Source organism: Notolepis coatsorum (genome assembly GCF_963971535.1).
Source record: "Notolepis coatsorum genome assembly, chromosome: 15".
Lineage (NCBI taxonomy): Eukaryota > Metazoa > Chordata > Actinopteri > Aulopiformes > Paralepididae > Notolepis > Notolepis coatsorum.
Window position 1 is genome coordinate 60,310,133 of NC_140179.1, and position 15,732 is coordinate 60,325,864.

Sequence of the window (15,732 nt, forward strand, 5' to 3'; positions counted from 1 at the left end):
GTTGGATTATTCAGATTTTCAGTGACTGCTTTCAAATAGAATTCTGATTTTGATGTTCTAATCAAACGTGTACACTTATTTCTGAGAGATCTAAAAGAGGTCCAGTCTGCAGGGGCATTCGATTTCCTACTGTAGCTTTTGCCCATGCAGCATCTCTTTGTCTCAGAGAAGTTGATATATTATCTGAAAACCAAGGATTATCTCTTCCGCTGATCCTATACTTTTTGATGGGGGCATGCTTATCACAAATAGACATAAATGTCATCAGAAAGTAATCCCAAGCAGCATCAACATCAGACATGAGGGAAACTTTCTCAATGTCGCTATGATATAAATCATGCAAGAAAGCTTGTTCTTCAAAGTTTTTAAAAAGTCTTTTAAATATAAAGCGTGGTTTGGTTTTAGGAAGCTTGGTATTGCGTACACACACAATTGCACAATGATCGCTCACCTCATTACAAAAAATCCCTGTGGCGTTGTATTTGTGTGGACAGTTTGTTATAATAATGTCCAATAGTGTGGATTTTTGCGGCGCTTTGTGGTTGGGTCGAGTTGGGGCGGAAATCAATTGTGTAAGATTTAAGGAATCACATATGTCTTTAAAAGGTTCAGAGGCCGAAGCCAGCCAATCCCAATTTAAATCCCCCAAAAGAATAAACTCCGAAACATTTAATTTGTGTAGGATGTCGGAGAGAGCACTGCTTGCAGCGGAGGGTGGTCTATAGCAGCCAACAATGGTGATGTCAGACACCCTGGATTTGTTCACTTTGACAGCCAATAGTTCAAAGTATTTGGCTTTAGTCAAGGACAGGGTGACAGTGCTGTTATAGATGGATTTCACATAGATCGCAATTCCCCCTCCTTTATTTACTCGATCTGATCTAAAAACATTATAGCCACCAATGGCAATCTCTTCATTTGATACCCCTTTCTTAAGCCATGTTTCTGACAACACCATCACATCTGCATCTGTCGCATCTGCCCAGGTTTTTAACATGTCCATTTTTGGGAGCAGACTTCTGACATTTAAGTGCAGTAGGCCTAAGCCTGATCTGATTTTAAAGTCCATGGGAGTTTGCAGGGATTGTACACAGTCATTTGGGCCGGGGTTGGACTGCACATTTCCTGATATCAAAAGCAGGAGCATAATGATGCATTTAAAATTTTTACTGTGTGAAGAGTGCATTTCTCTGTTACCTGACTGAGTCGTGTTTTTCGACAAGGCGAGCAGATCATATAGCAGTTTGAGAGTTTAGAAATGCATCATGTGTACAATCTTAGGAGACAAATATATCTGGCAGGAGATATATTCATGGAGTTGATGTGTGGGTACAGCTGAAGTCCTTGTGAACTGCATATCACCTGATGTGGGAAATCCAATTACATGTCCATTACATAGCAATAGATACAAGTGGTAAGCATATATGTGAATAGAATAGATATATGAAGTAAGCATATTAAGTGAATAGAATAGAAGTGGCACGTTACTCCACAACGTATGCCATTGGTGACGATCAAAGCATCAAAAAACAACCCCCCCCCCTTCATGCATTCATGATGAAACATAATACCTATGATATATATTTGATTTGGGAATAATAGCGTGTACAGGCAAGAAACGGCAACGTTTATAGTAGAATTTACGTATAACGCTATTACTCAGCCTTTCGGGAAATACCCCAGACCACGCTATAACTACTGTATACTTATATTCACCACGGTATAACACGGGAACGTATGGATGCATTTTTTTTTAAACATTTGCATATTGAACGATAGATAGGTGATGTCAAATGGGCCATAGTATTGTATCCATAGCTATAATATAGAATATAGTTATAGCTCTACAAACAAGGTGACGCACTCCTATCTTTTAAAGTGTGGCAGTGCTACCACGGGGGCCGTCTAATCCCCGGCGGTCAATGAGTTAATGTATTCATTCAAAAGGGCTGAATAAATGTTTTATGGACCCATAATAGTGATTATTCATATTATTTAAGTTCAGTTTTGCCATAATCATATATTTTGCCATAATCAGGTAGCTGAACAACATTGGTAAAAAATAAATACATTATATATATATATATATTTATATTATTAATCCAAAATGTTGGAACACTCTCCCGCAGGTCATTAGGACAGCAGACTCGGTTGACAAAAACAGCTCAAAACTTAGCTTTTTAAACTAGCTTTTAAATGAATTAATATCTTTATTGTCTTATTTTTCTATATTTTATTATCGTTTTTATAATTTTATCTTTTTTTTTTTAATTATTTGTATTATCCTTTTGTTTAGTTTTTTTTGTGTAAAGCACTTTGAGCTGCAATCTGTATGAATGGTTACTGTTACGAAGGATCAGATTAAACCGAATATATATATTTATTTATGGATATATATTGAATAGTATTTGTATATCGTTTGATATCCCTTGTATATTCCTTGTACATATACACGGAATATCCCTTTAGCCTACTATAGCCCATAATAGTTCATACTCTTATTGGACAAAAGGACCAGGCGCCAGGGGACCAGCCCCTGGCGTCAAGTTCAAAGGTACCGACGAGACATGTCCGTACTAGCCCCGGCTCCGCTCAGGGATACGGCTACCGAAACGAGAGTGGCACTATTTGTTCACCGTGCATATAAATATGGCGCAAGTAAATGTAGAAGACCCTTAGTCCTTTACCCTTCTACCCAACTAAGTAACAGAACGTGAAGCCTCACCCGCGATACCACGTGCGGTGTAGTATGGCCTGTTTGGCCTTAGAATAGCATCGAGACCTCGTGCGAATTAATAACTGAATTGTCAGAGTTTGGCACTGTACCGTCGAGTGCGACGTATTTCTATTAAGTAATAATAGTCTATCGTGTATGGTGCATCGTGCGGTTAGAGTTCTAAAGTGACCAGCATCTCCAACGCTTCCTCGTGTTATCTAGAGTCTTAACCAGGCTGGGCCGACCACATGGCGCCTTCATCCAAGGAGATCTAGACGAGGACCGAGGGACATGTACACTGGATTACCTACCCGACGACTGCTGAGCCCTATGCGGCTGGAATATATTTGCTTTGGTACTGTGATTTGTGGAGCGGATAATCGCCGACGCCTGTGAGTGTTGGATTTACCCCCGAGAGGAGTCAAGTTGAGTCGGCGCTCAGAGAGACTGAGGTCGCCTAGCTTCTTCTTCACTGTGGAGCTACAGCCTACAAGAGAACCAAGGTGTATTCATCTGCGGATCAAGAGTCTACTGCACTGTCTTCTGTACTTGAAGTCTCCCTAGATATCGTTGACCAGACGGTCTACTACCGACGGCTCTCCTACCCCCCCTACCGGCTTACAACCGGGAGGACCCCTTCCAGAATATCCTGCTATATCATTAAGAGTACCATAGATCTAATTCCCTAAGAGCCAGGTTGTATACTTGCTTCCTGCGTAACCAGAGATTGGACATTCAGTGTTGATTTGCCTACGAGTACTCATTTGCCTTACAAGTGCATTCAAATCATAAATGTAATAGTAACTATCATATGTACCTTTTGCTATATATTAAATATTTGATTATTACCTTTGTGTGGAACCGATTTCATTGTGGGAAAGTGTTCATCATATTTAGATATCGTGTACTGTATGGCCAGTAGTTAAAGTACATAAAGCGGTAGTGGTTTAATGATACCATACTTATCAATACAGTCAGGGAATTGTACCCCTCAGTTACAGTTACAGTATACAGTTATTATATTATTATTAACTCATTGGACGCCAGAGGTCGCTGTGGGCGTATGGCTGTTTGTGCCAGCACTGTAATGAAATGGGGGTACGCCGGTGTTTGTAGTGCTAAAACTATATTAAATATTATAGCTATGGATCTAATGATATAGTCGATTGTCATTGAGTTTCTTATGGTCAAGATGCAAAAAACAGATACTTTTTTCATCAATACATTCCCGTTTTATACCGTGGTGAATATGAGTATAGTTTCAGAGTAATTCTGTGTAATCCCAGGACACGCCGACAAACAGCGTTTTACTGCATTTCACTATAAATCGTGCCATTTCTCGCCTGGATCAATAATCAATCTGAAATCAACGCTAGATTGTATTATGTTTCATCATGGATGCATGAAGGGGGGGGGGTGCTTTGATCGCAACCAACGGGACACGGCACACACACACACCACAGACACATGCTCCGATCGTGGGGAAAGAATTATCGGATCAACGCAAGATTGATAACATATAGTCCTTACCTTGTCTATGATGGAATGCAAAAATAATAATCCAATTATCTGTTCGCCATTCCAAATACTGATCGCGATCGTGTTTCCAACGTAATCCAGCATTGAACATGAACCCGGGGGGCCCGACCCTCGTCGATGCATGTGTTATAAGCACTTGTCTTGCCGGAGTATTTAGACCCCGCACGCACGCCGCAGCTCGGCCCAGACAACAAGCCACATAGTTTCAAATGGAGTGCAATATCGGCCGCAAGGCGTTAGGCGGCGGTATTGGACTTTTGCGATCTCAGTGATAACACACAGCTGCCTGCATGTTTATGAATGGAAATAGCGAATGAAAGAAATAACGATTCAATAACATATATATATGTGGTTGGCGTTATTCGATTGGCGGACAAACACGTATATATGCGTGAACGGCGGTGAATGAGTTAAGAGTCAAGACACTTAAGAAAATGTTCGAGAATGAGGTCCATAGTTTTCTAGTCAATTATCTTGTTTGTTTCACCTCACAGGCAGCCCTGTTTGCCATCGACCAACTGTTTGAAAAAAGCTATGAACCAAAACCTATATTTGTAAGTATGAAAAGTCTTCATTATTGTTGTTGTACTGAATGTATGCATTCTGGTTCTCTGTTTTTTTTCCAATAGGGGTGAGTCTTTTAAGTCTATACTGTTTAGTAAATCTGATGGTCTAAGTCTATACTGTTCAGTAAAACTGATGGTCTAAATCTTTCTCGCCACTTATCCATGGTTAACTTACTGGAGGGTCCGAAGATTAGCCACCTGCAGATGGCAGGGAGAGGCGTGGGGTGTGACGTATAATTTAGTTGATGAAATATTAAACACCTCATCAAACCTACAGAGCCACTGCAGAGTGGCTGAAGACCCACATGCCGCTCCACAGTTGCTGAGCCCTGCTCTAGACTATACGTTTAACGTGGCTACATGGATCCACTGAAACGGATATTTAAAAAAATTCACTTTCTCTGTTTTCGAAAATCTCCGTTTTCTTTTCCGCAAATGCCGTTTACGTGTGGATGAAAGGCCCAAACGTGGAGGAAAATGTGCTCTACTGTGATGTTTGTGTGTGTGTGCGTGTGCGTGTGCGCGCGCGTACTTGTGTGTGTGTGTTTCCAGATCTCAGGGACGATAGTTGACAGGAGTGGTCGTACTCTGTCAGGACAGACAGGAGAGGCCTTCGTCATCAGTGTCTCCCACGCTAAACCACTATGGTAAGATATATTTGCTTAACTGAACCACTATGGTAAGTTATCTAAAAAGATGGTAAGTTAGTGTTGAGTTCATTCATAGATAAAGACAGTAGAGGTTGAGTACTTTATTATCTAAAGATGGTAAGTTAGTGTTGTGTTCATTCATAGTTAAAGACAGTAGAGGTTGAGTACTTTATTATCTAAAGATGGTAAGTTAGAGTGTTGTGTTCATTCATAGTTAAAGACCGTAGAGGTTGAGTACTTTCTAGTGATATGTCACATTCTCACTCCTTAATGTTTGTACGATTTACATGTGTGTCTGACTGAATGGTTTTATATGTGTATCTAGTATTGGGCTGAACTGTGCTCTGGGAGCAACAGAGATGAGGCCTTACATCGAGGCCATCGGGAAGAGCACTACCGCTTTCATCCTGTGCTACCCCAACGCAGGTACACACACACACACACACTCCACTTCCTGTTAACACACACTCCACTTCCTGTTAACACACACACTCCACTTCCTGTTAACACACACTCCACTTCCTGTTAACACACACTCCGCTTCCTGTTAACACACACTCAGCTTCCTGTTAACACACACTCCGCTTCCTGTTAACACACACTCCGCTTCCTGTTAACACACACTCCGCTTCCTGTTAACACACACTCAGCTTCCTGTTAACACACACTCCACTTCCTGTTAACACACACTCCACTTCCTGTTAACACACACTCCGCTTCCTGTTAACACACACTCCACTTCCTGTTAACACACACTCCGCTTCCTGTTAACACACACTCCGCTTCCTGTTAACACACACTCCGCTTCCTGTTAACACACACTCCACTTCTTGTTAACACACACTCCGCTTCCTGTTAACACACACTCCGCTTCCTGTTAACACACACTCCGCTTCCTGTTAACACACTCCACTTCCTGTTAACACACACTCCGCTTCCTGTTAACACACACTCCACTTCCTGTTAACACACACTCAGCTTCCTGTTAACACACACTCAGCTTCCTGTTAACACACACTCGGCTTCCTGTTAACACACACTCAGCTTCCTGTTAACACACACTCCGCTTCCTGTTAACACACACTACACTTCCTGTTAACACACACTCCGCTTCCTGTTAACACACACTCAGCTTCCTGTTAACACACACTCCGCTTCCTGTTAACACACACTCCACTTCCTGTTAACACACACTCCACTTCCTGTTAACACACACTCAGCTTCCTGTTAACACACACTCCACTTCCTGTTAACACACACTCCACTTCCTGTTAACACACACTCCACTTCCTGTTAACACACACTCCACTTCCTATTAACACACACTCAGCTTCCTGTTAACACACACTCAGCTTCCTGTTAACACACACTCCACTTCCTGTTAACACACACTCTACTTCCTGTTAACACACACTCCACTTCCTGTTAACACACACTCAGCTTCCTGTTAACACACACTCCACTTCCTGTTAACACACACTCAGCTTCCTGTTAACACACACTCCACTTCCTGTTAACACATACTCCACTTCCTGTTAACACACACTCAGCTTCCTGTTAACACACACTCAGCTTCCTGTTAACACACACTCCACTTCCTGTTAACACACACTCCGCTTCCTGTTAACACACACTCGGCTTCCTATTAACACACACTCTGCTTCCTGTTAACACACACTCTGCTTCCTTTTAACACACACTCCGCTTCCTGTTAACACACTCAGCTTCCTGTTAACACACACTCCGCTTCCTGTTAACACACACTCCACTTCCTGTTAACACACACTCAGCTTCCTGTTAACACACACTCAGCTTCCTGTTAACACACACTCAGCTTCCTGTTAACACACACTCCACTTCCTGTTAACACACACTCCACTTCCTGTTAACACACACTCAGCTTCCTGTTAACACACACTCAGCTTCCTGTTAACACACACTCCACTTCCTGTTAACACACACTCCGCTTCCTGTTAACACACACTCCGCTTCCTGTTAACACACACTCAGCTTCCTGTTAACACACACTCTGCTTCCTGTTAAAACACACTCTGCTTCCTTTTAACACACACTCTGCTTCCTGTTAACACACACTCAGCTTCCTGTTAACACACACTCCGCTTCCTGTTAACACACACTCAGCTTCCTGTTAACACACACTCCGCTTCCTGTTAACACACACTCTGCTTCCTGTTAACACACACTCTGCTTCCTGTTAACACACACTCAGCTTCCTGTTAACACACACTCAGCTTCCTGTTAACACACACTCCACTTCCTGTTAACACTTTCCGTGCCACTCACGAGATTTCTCGTGTTTTTTTATAGGTGGTTGAATGCCACTCACGAGATTTCTCGGAATTTCTTTTTTTTTTCTTTTTTAGCGATCTGAAAAATTATTGCATCACCCGAGCCTACCCGAGTATAGCCGAGCGGCGCCGGCGATCACTGTGGAAAAAAGCGCCCCCTGTCGTCTCCCAGATGACATAAGTGATTTTGGAATGGACTCAATGAAAATGAATGGGGGAAAAAATCCGGTACTCCACATTTTCCAGTTCACTGATCCAGCCGGGGTTACCACAGTTCATTCTGGAACCTCAGATCCCCGCTGATCATGGAGTTCTACAGTATCGCGTTGGATCCATACACGTATCGATTTTTTCGAATGGTGATCAGGAATTGGAATATACCAGTTGGATACCATCTGATGTCAGGTAAGGACTCTATGTTATCAGTGTTAGGATAATCAGAGTAAGTTTGATGAAGTTATAAGCTGTTTTGTGAAATGTCTTCTTTCGGTTTCACTGTAAAAGTCCGTGAGGAAATCAACGGAGCGATTATCCGTGCGCGGCCGTAATGTGCTTGTGTGCACGTATAATATTGATCATCTAGCGTTTATTTGAAAACGATTCATAAAAAGGCAGACGAATATCAACGTTGTGGAATATTCCACTAAAAGACGATTTTCATAGAATGCCCCAGAATGAGCTGTTTTTTATATCAAAACGGGGGCTTTTCTAACTGCTCTGAAACGGAAACGACACGATAAAAAAACAATCTGCCTTGACAGCACTGACTGGAAAATAGTCTTTGATAATGCGATGGGCAGATTAGACACATTTTAAAACATAGATTAGGCGATATTAACATTAACATTGGCGCCGATGGTGGCATTCAGCCGGTAAAAAGGAAAACCAGGCGTGGCGCTCAAAGTGTTAACACACACTCCACTTCCTGTTAACACACACTCCGCTTCCTGTTAACACACACTCCGCTTCCTGTTAACACACACTCAGCTTCTTGTTAACACACACTCAGCTTCCTGTTAACACACACTCAGCTTCCTGTTAACACACACTCCGCTTCCTGTTAACACACACTCAGCTTCCTGTTAACACACACTCAGCTTCCTGTTAACACACACTCAGCTTCCTGTTAACACACACTCAGCTTCCTGTTAACACACACTCAGCTTCCTGTTAACACACACTCCACTTCCTGTTAACACACACTCAGCTTCCTGTTAACACACACTCAGCTTCCTGTTAACACACACTCAGCTTCCTGTTAACACACACTCAGCTTCCTGTTAACACACACTCAGCTTCCTGTTAACACACACTCAGCTTCCTGTTAACCCCAACGCATATGTCATATCACACTGCAATGTAAACAACAAATACTATCTAATATCATTATACTGTCAAAGAGAAGAACAATATTGCGATATCATATTTTCACCATACAGCTGGTGCTATCCCAACACACAATAATCCACAATGTAATCAATGTAATGTCATGTTGGCATGATGTGGTCTGTTATTATTTGTGACGAGGAAAGAAGCGGAGACGGAAAAGCAAATGGCAGCATGGTAATATAGTCAGTGAGCACTATTTGTTGTTATTATCTGATCTCAGGTCTGCCCAACACATTATTATTAGGGATGTCCGATATTATCGGCCGATATTGGCATTAAAATGTAATATCGGAAATGATCGGTATCGGTTTTCAAAAAATATATATATATTTTTTTACATTTATTTAACCTTTATTTACCCAGGCAAGCAAGTAAGAACGAATTATTATTTTATTTATTGTCAAAAGTATGCATAATGTTGTGTTAATTCCACGAAAAGAGATATGTAATGTTAATTACCTGAACTTATTCCGTTTTTTTGGGGGGGGAAACTCCGCATATATCGGTATCGGTTGATATCGCTATCGGAAATTAAGAGTTGGACAATATCGGTATATCAGATATCGGTAAAAAAGCCAATATCTAACATCCCTAATTATTATGATCTGATCTCAGGTCTGCCCAACACGTTGTTATTATCTGATCTCAGGTCTGCCCAACATGTTATTATTATCTGATCTCAGGTCTGCCCAACACGTTATTATGATCTGATCTCAGGGCCCTATTCCCCGTACCTGGTTCAACTAAGTCGATCAAAAGTCCCATTATCCAGATTCAATTAACCCGATGTTTGAATCCAGGCTTTTCCTGTTCCTCGAATGCTGATTCAGTCTCGTTAATTCGAACCAGACTTGATACTCAGGATAAGTGCGCGCGGCCGCCTCACCTGAAAAGACAGCAGGTGTCGATCGCAGAAATCCAGATTTTCTAACGGCATTGATTGATTGATTGATTGAAAACTTTATTAACAGATTGCAGAATGGGTACAATACAGTACGGCTCAATAGCCTCACCGACAAGTTAAATGCATAATCTATAGGCTAATGTTAAGTCCCTCATTACCCCAATCAATCAGATTATATTTCTTTAAATGTGCCTGCTGGCAGTAGGCTTAATGGAATGAATTGAATGAGATCTTGCTAGCAAAAATAATTAGTTCAACTCTTACAGTAGTTCAATAAGTAGATACAAACAAGCCCAAAGAGTATCTAATTGATACGAATTAATAGATACTTATGAGGATATCTGTACTGTATGCGCTCGGCTTAGGTATCATGTACTTTAACGTGTCAGAGAGGCTTGGAGGGAGGCTATACAGTTTCACTATTAATCAGGTTTTAATCTGTTTCGGACATCATCCATACATGCATTGAATTGATTAACCTTTGGTTTATACCAGTGACACCTCATGTTCATCATCAGTGATTGAACAGATAAATGCATTTTCTCAAATTCATTCATCAAAACGCCAAAGGCTCATTCAATTTCTCAAATCCGTCAAACAGCATATCTCATCAGACATTTTAATCCCAGTTACAATATCACAATAACGTGTGAGTGACTGATACAATTCAACAATCCATAGATTCAGATCCGTCGTAATTCATATCCACAGTCCACGCATAAAGACGCGTCAATTTATGCTTGAATGAAACACAATCCGGGCGCAAATACATCCACAGCGGAGAATATGAAACGAATCAGAGCCAAACGCCCGATAGGTTTCATTCATTAAAAATATCCCCGCGGGATTCACATTTGCAATGCTCCGCGTTATTAAAATAACCACATAGTGTGTGTGTCGCGACACGTGAGCACCGTATCTGTATATGACGTGCATTATTTAGGACAAAGTAAATCTATAGGCTGAATATGATTTATTATCAGTATTTTAGGTATATTATTTTACATTTCAAAAGCCTCCTCTAGAAAAACGAAGCACAAAAACATAATTCAGAATGGTATAATGGGATCTAGACTGTGAGGATTATTTCAGGAAGCGAGCTGGCATTTCTTTGCGAGGGCGTGGCCATGCAGGTTATCCAGCTAACTGAACTTAAACCTGCGCTGGAGCAGGTTCAAACTTTCTGATCTGTTGCCATAGTGATTTAGACAATCCAACATCGGGGAACGGAAAGGTCTGGCTTAAGTCAAGCTATCCTGAAAATTATCTGGCTAACTCAGTTAGCCAGGTACGAGGAACAGGGCCGGTCTGCCCAACACGTTATTATTATGATCTGATCGCAGGTCTGCCCAACACATTTGTTATTATTATCTGATCTCAGGTCTGCCCAACACGTTCGGAGGATACGATGAGACTCCTGACATCACTGCCTCACATTTAAAGGTCAGCTGTTTTCAGGAGCTTTGAGGAGTTTAATATGAATATGTTGTTTACTCTCTTTGTAGTAGTTTGTTATAGACATGTGGTTAATGTTGTTTACTCTCTTTGTAGTAGTTTACTATAGACATGTGGTTAACCCATTCTCCGCCATTGACGGATTAAGACGTCATTCCTCGCCATGCTTAATCTGCCAATGACGGATTACGACATCATCGAGATCAATATTTCATTTTCGTCATGGTATTCACATTTCACCCACGGAGCCATGACTGGTGCTGTAGATCTCCACTCAACTCTCCAGCGCTTCAATACCGCCACCTGGTGGCCGATCGGCGAGTTGCCAAACCGGAAGTGGGGCCGGAAGTGCTTGGTGTGCCCCCTATTCCGTCCGCCACTCGCTATCGCTCCCGGGACTCCATCTCGACACACTGGATAATCGATCCGTTGCCATAACTCAATAAACAACGTTATTTGGACGTATATAGTATTATACAACCCGGAAATGGTTCATCTAGATCAACATCCCATAATAGCGATCTTTTTGCTCCACGCTGATCACCCAACGGTAAGAGGAAGCTGCGGTGAGTTTCAGCGTTTTTGATTATTATTAACCATACAAACTGCTCTGATATATATATCACCCATACTACATAAATGATGTAACGTGGGCCACGGAATTATAAACGACCCCCCCCCCCCCCCCCCCCTCCGGTCAACATCAGATGATAAGTCATAATGTCTAGGATCATGTACAGTTGAAATGTTTAATCTGGCGTCAATCGCTATCAAACTGCATTTGATGATCTAATATATGCATAAATGGCTATATCTCACGTTCTATGAAATACAGCAGAGAACGATAAAAACATATTTATACTCTAGACAGTATTTTAGTATGAATGTGTGAATGAAAAAGTAAAACGTTCCTACATCCTGAACGATAGATAATTGATGTTGAATGGGCCATAGTAATGTCAATTTAGCAATACAATTTAAAAAGTTATAGCCCTGCAAAGAAGGTGAACATCTCCATAGACAAATAGAGCTGGCAGAGGATGGTATAAGAAGGTTACAATGCCTGGCGAAGAATGGGTTAATGTTGTTTTCTCTCTCTGTAGTAGTTTGCTATAGACATGTGGTTAATGTTGTTTTCTCTCTCTGTAGGAGTTTGTTGTAGACATGTGGTTAATGTTGTTTTCTCTCTCTGTAGTAGTTTGTTATAGACATGTGGTTAATGTTGTTTTCTCTCTCTGTAGTAGTTTGTTATAGACATGTGGTTAATGTTGTATTCTCTCTCTGTAGTAGTTTGCTATAGACATGTGGTTAATGTTGTTTTCTCTCTCTGTAGTAGTTTGTTATAGACATGTGGTTAATGTTGTTTTCTCTCTCTGTAGTAGTTTGCTATAGACATGTGGTTAATGTAGTTTTCTCTCTCTGTAGGAGTTTGCTATAGACATGTGGTTAATGTTGTATTCTCTCTCTGTAGGAGTTTGCTATAGACATGTGGTTAATGTAGTTTTCTCTCTCTGTAGGAGTTTGTTATAGACATGTGGTTAATGTTGTATTCTCTCTCTCTGTAGGAGTTTGTTATAGACATGTGGTTAATGTTGTATTCTCTCTCTGTAGGAGTTTGCTATAGACATGTGGTTAATGTTGTATTCTCTCTCTCTCTTCTCTCTCTCTCTCTCTCTCTCTCTCTCTCTCTCTCTCTCTCTGTAGGAGTTTGCTATAGACATGTGGTTAATGTAGTTCTCTCTCTGTGTAGGAGTTTGCTATAAACATGTGGTTAATGTAGTTCTCTCTCTCTGTAGGAGTTTGCTATAGACATGTGGTTAATGTAGTTCTCTCTCTCTGTAGGAGTTTGCTATAGACATGTGGTTAATGTAGTTCTCTCTTTCTGTAGGAGTTTGCTATAGACCACTACACTCCCGCGTTACATTGAAATCGGGGAGGAGATTGCGGGGGGGGGGGCAAATGAATGAATGTGGATGAGAGCCTTGACATTAAGTGATTGCAGATACGGCTGTGGGGGTGCTAGAGACATGATCGAATAGACTTGTATGCGCCTGAATCTCCTGAACACCGCGCGAAACATTCCTAATCGATCAGAACTAAATCGGCAGCGAAAAAGACCGTTTTTAAGCATCGATTCCCCATGCACATGCGCAGATTGGCCATGGAGTGTGACGCAACGCACATCCACCCTGGAATGTTGTGTTGTGAGAATGTGAGCGGCAGGTTACGATATTTAAAAAATGGCTAGCTATAGGAGTACCCTGCCAGCTGCTGAAAAGTGCCGGTATTTGAACAAAATTGCCTGTTTTGGTGGCCAATGTCCTTTCAGCAGAACAGGAGAATGGAAAAACGATCCCACTCAATGGCCAGACGTGTCTTATGGCGACATCTACAATTACCTGATTGAGTCTCCAGGTATAGACTAGTAATGTTGATTTTCAGTCATCTATGAAATTTTTTGCCTAGATATACCGTATATCTAGGCAAAAAATGTCATATATGTCATATATTATACGTCTATACCAGCACCTGCTAGACTAGAATAGGCTGTCATTAGCCTACTATGTAGCCTAAGCTACTGATTATAAATGCACAACACTGTGCAATATTACACTTACTGTAGACTTCTGTATATTTGTACTGTATTCCTTTTACTGTATATTTTATTCTATCTTATCATTCTCACAACACAACACCCCCTCTAATCGAACATTCCAGGGTGGATGTGCGTTGCGTCACACTCCGTGGCCAATCTGCGCATGTGCATGGGGAATCGATGCTTTAAAACGGTCTTTTTCGCTGCCGATTTAGTTCTGATCGATTAGGTATGTCTCGCGCCGTGTTCAGGAGATTCAGGCGCATACAAGTCTATTTGATCATGTCTCTAGCACCCCCACAGCCGTATCTGCAATCACTTAATGTCAAGGCTCTCATCCACATTCATTAATTTGCCCCCCCCCCCGCAATCTCCTCCCCGATTTCAGAATCCCGGAAGTGTTGCGGTGGTCTATAGACATGTGGTTAATGTAGTTCTCTCTCTCTGTAGGAGTTTGCTATAGACATGTGGTAAATGTAGTTCTCTCTCTCTCTGTAGGAGTTTGCTATAGACATGTAGTTAATGTAGTTCTCTCTCTCTGTAGGAGTTTGTTATAGACATGTGGTAAATGTAGTTCTCCCTCTCTGTAGGAGTTTGCTATAGACATGTGGTAAATGTTGTATCTCTCTCTCTGTAGGAGTTTGCTATAGACATGTGGTTAATGTTGTATTCTCTCGCTGTAGTAGTTTGCTATAGACATGTGGTTAATGTAGTAGTCTCTCTCTCTCTCTCTCTCTCTCTCTCTGTCTCTCTCTCTGTAGGAGTTAATGTCTCTCTCTCTCTCTCTCTGTAGGAGTTAATCTCTCTCTCTCTCTCTCTCTGTAGGAGTTAATGTCTCTATCTCTCTCTAGGAGTTAATGTCTCTCTCTCTCTCTCTCTCTCTCTCTCTCTCTCTCTCTCTGTAGGAGTTAATGTCTCTCTCTCTCTCTCTCTCTCTGTAGGAGTTCTCTCGGGACGGCCTGGTGAACATAGTGGGAGGCTGCTGCGGCACCACACCGGGACACATCAGGTCAGCATCACAACTGATTCCCATAAGAACATAAGGTGCGGTTTTGTGAATGGATTGTGGAGGAGTGGGCGTGTCTGGAGGAGTGGGCGTGTCTGGATGCTGACGACCTCATGGAGGAGTGGGCATGTCTGGATGCTGACGACCTCACCTTCACTGATTTTGGGTATTTGACCAGCGGTCATTCAGGATTCAAGATTATTTATTGTCATGTGCACAGTTAAGCGGACAGTTTGCCATACAATGAAAATCTTAGTTTGTCATTGTAAATTAGAAGCAACTGACCTGCCTGTTAATTATTGTAAGGAGTGTTTATAAAATGAGAGGATGGTGTTCTGACACTGTTCATGTTCTCACTGATTCACCGTCTCCCCCTTGTGTCTCTCTCTCTCTCTCTCTCTCTCTCTCTCTCTCTCTCTCTCTCTCTCTCTCTCTCTCTCTCTCTCTCTCTCTCTCTCTCTCTCTCTCTCTCTCTCTCTCTCTCTCTCTCTCTCTCTCTCTCTCAAATTCAAGGGTGCTTTATTGGCCTGAATATTAATAAATTACGGTATTGCCTGAAGCAGTTACATGTAGATGTCAAAACAAAGCATACGTTTTATGGC

The 15,732-nt window shown here is 41.6% G+C and overlaps 1 protein-coding gene across 1 annotated transcript in view; it reads left to right on the forward strand.

Moving 5' to 3' along the window:
* Nucleotides 1–15,732, forward strand: part of mtr (5-methyltetrahydrofolate-homocysteine methyltransferase) — a 99,772-nt gene that overhangs the window by 15,521 nt on the left and 68,519 nt on the right. The window contains 5 exon segments of the mRNA XM_084331015.1: nucleotides 4,750–4,809; nucleotides 5,374–5,468; nucleotides 5,797–5,897; nucleotides 11,455–11,516; nucleotides 15,066–15,133. Coding sequence (XP_084187141.1) covers nucleotides 4,750–4,809; nucleotides 5,374–5,468; nucleotides 5,797–5,897; nucleotides 11,455–11,516; nucleotides 15,066–15,133 — 386 coding nt within the window.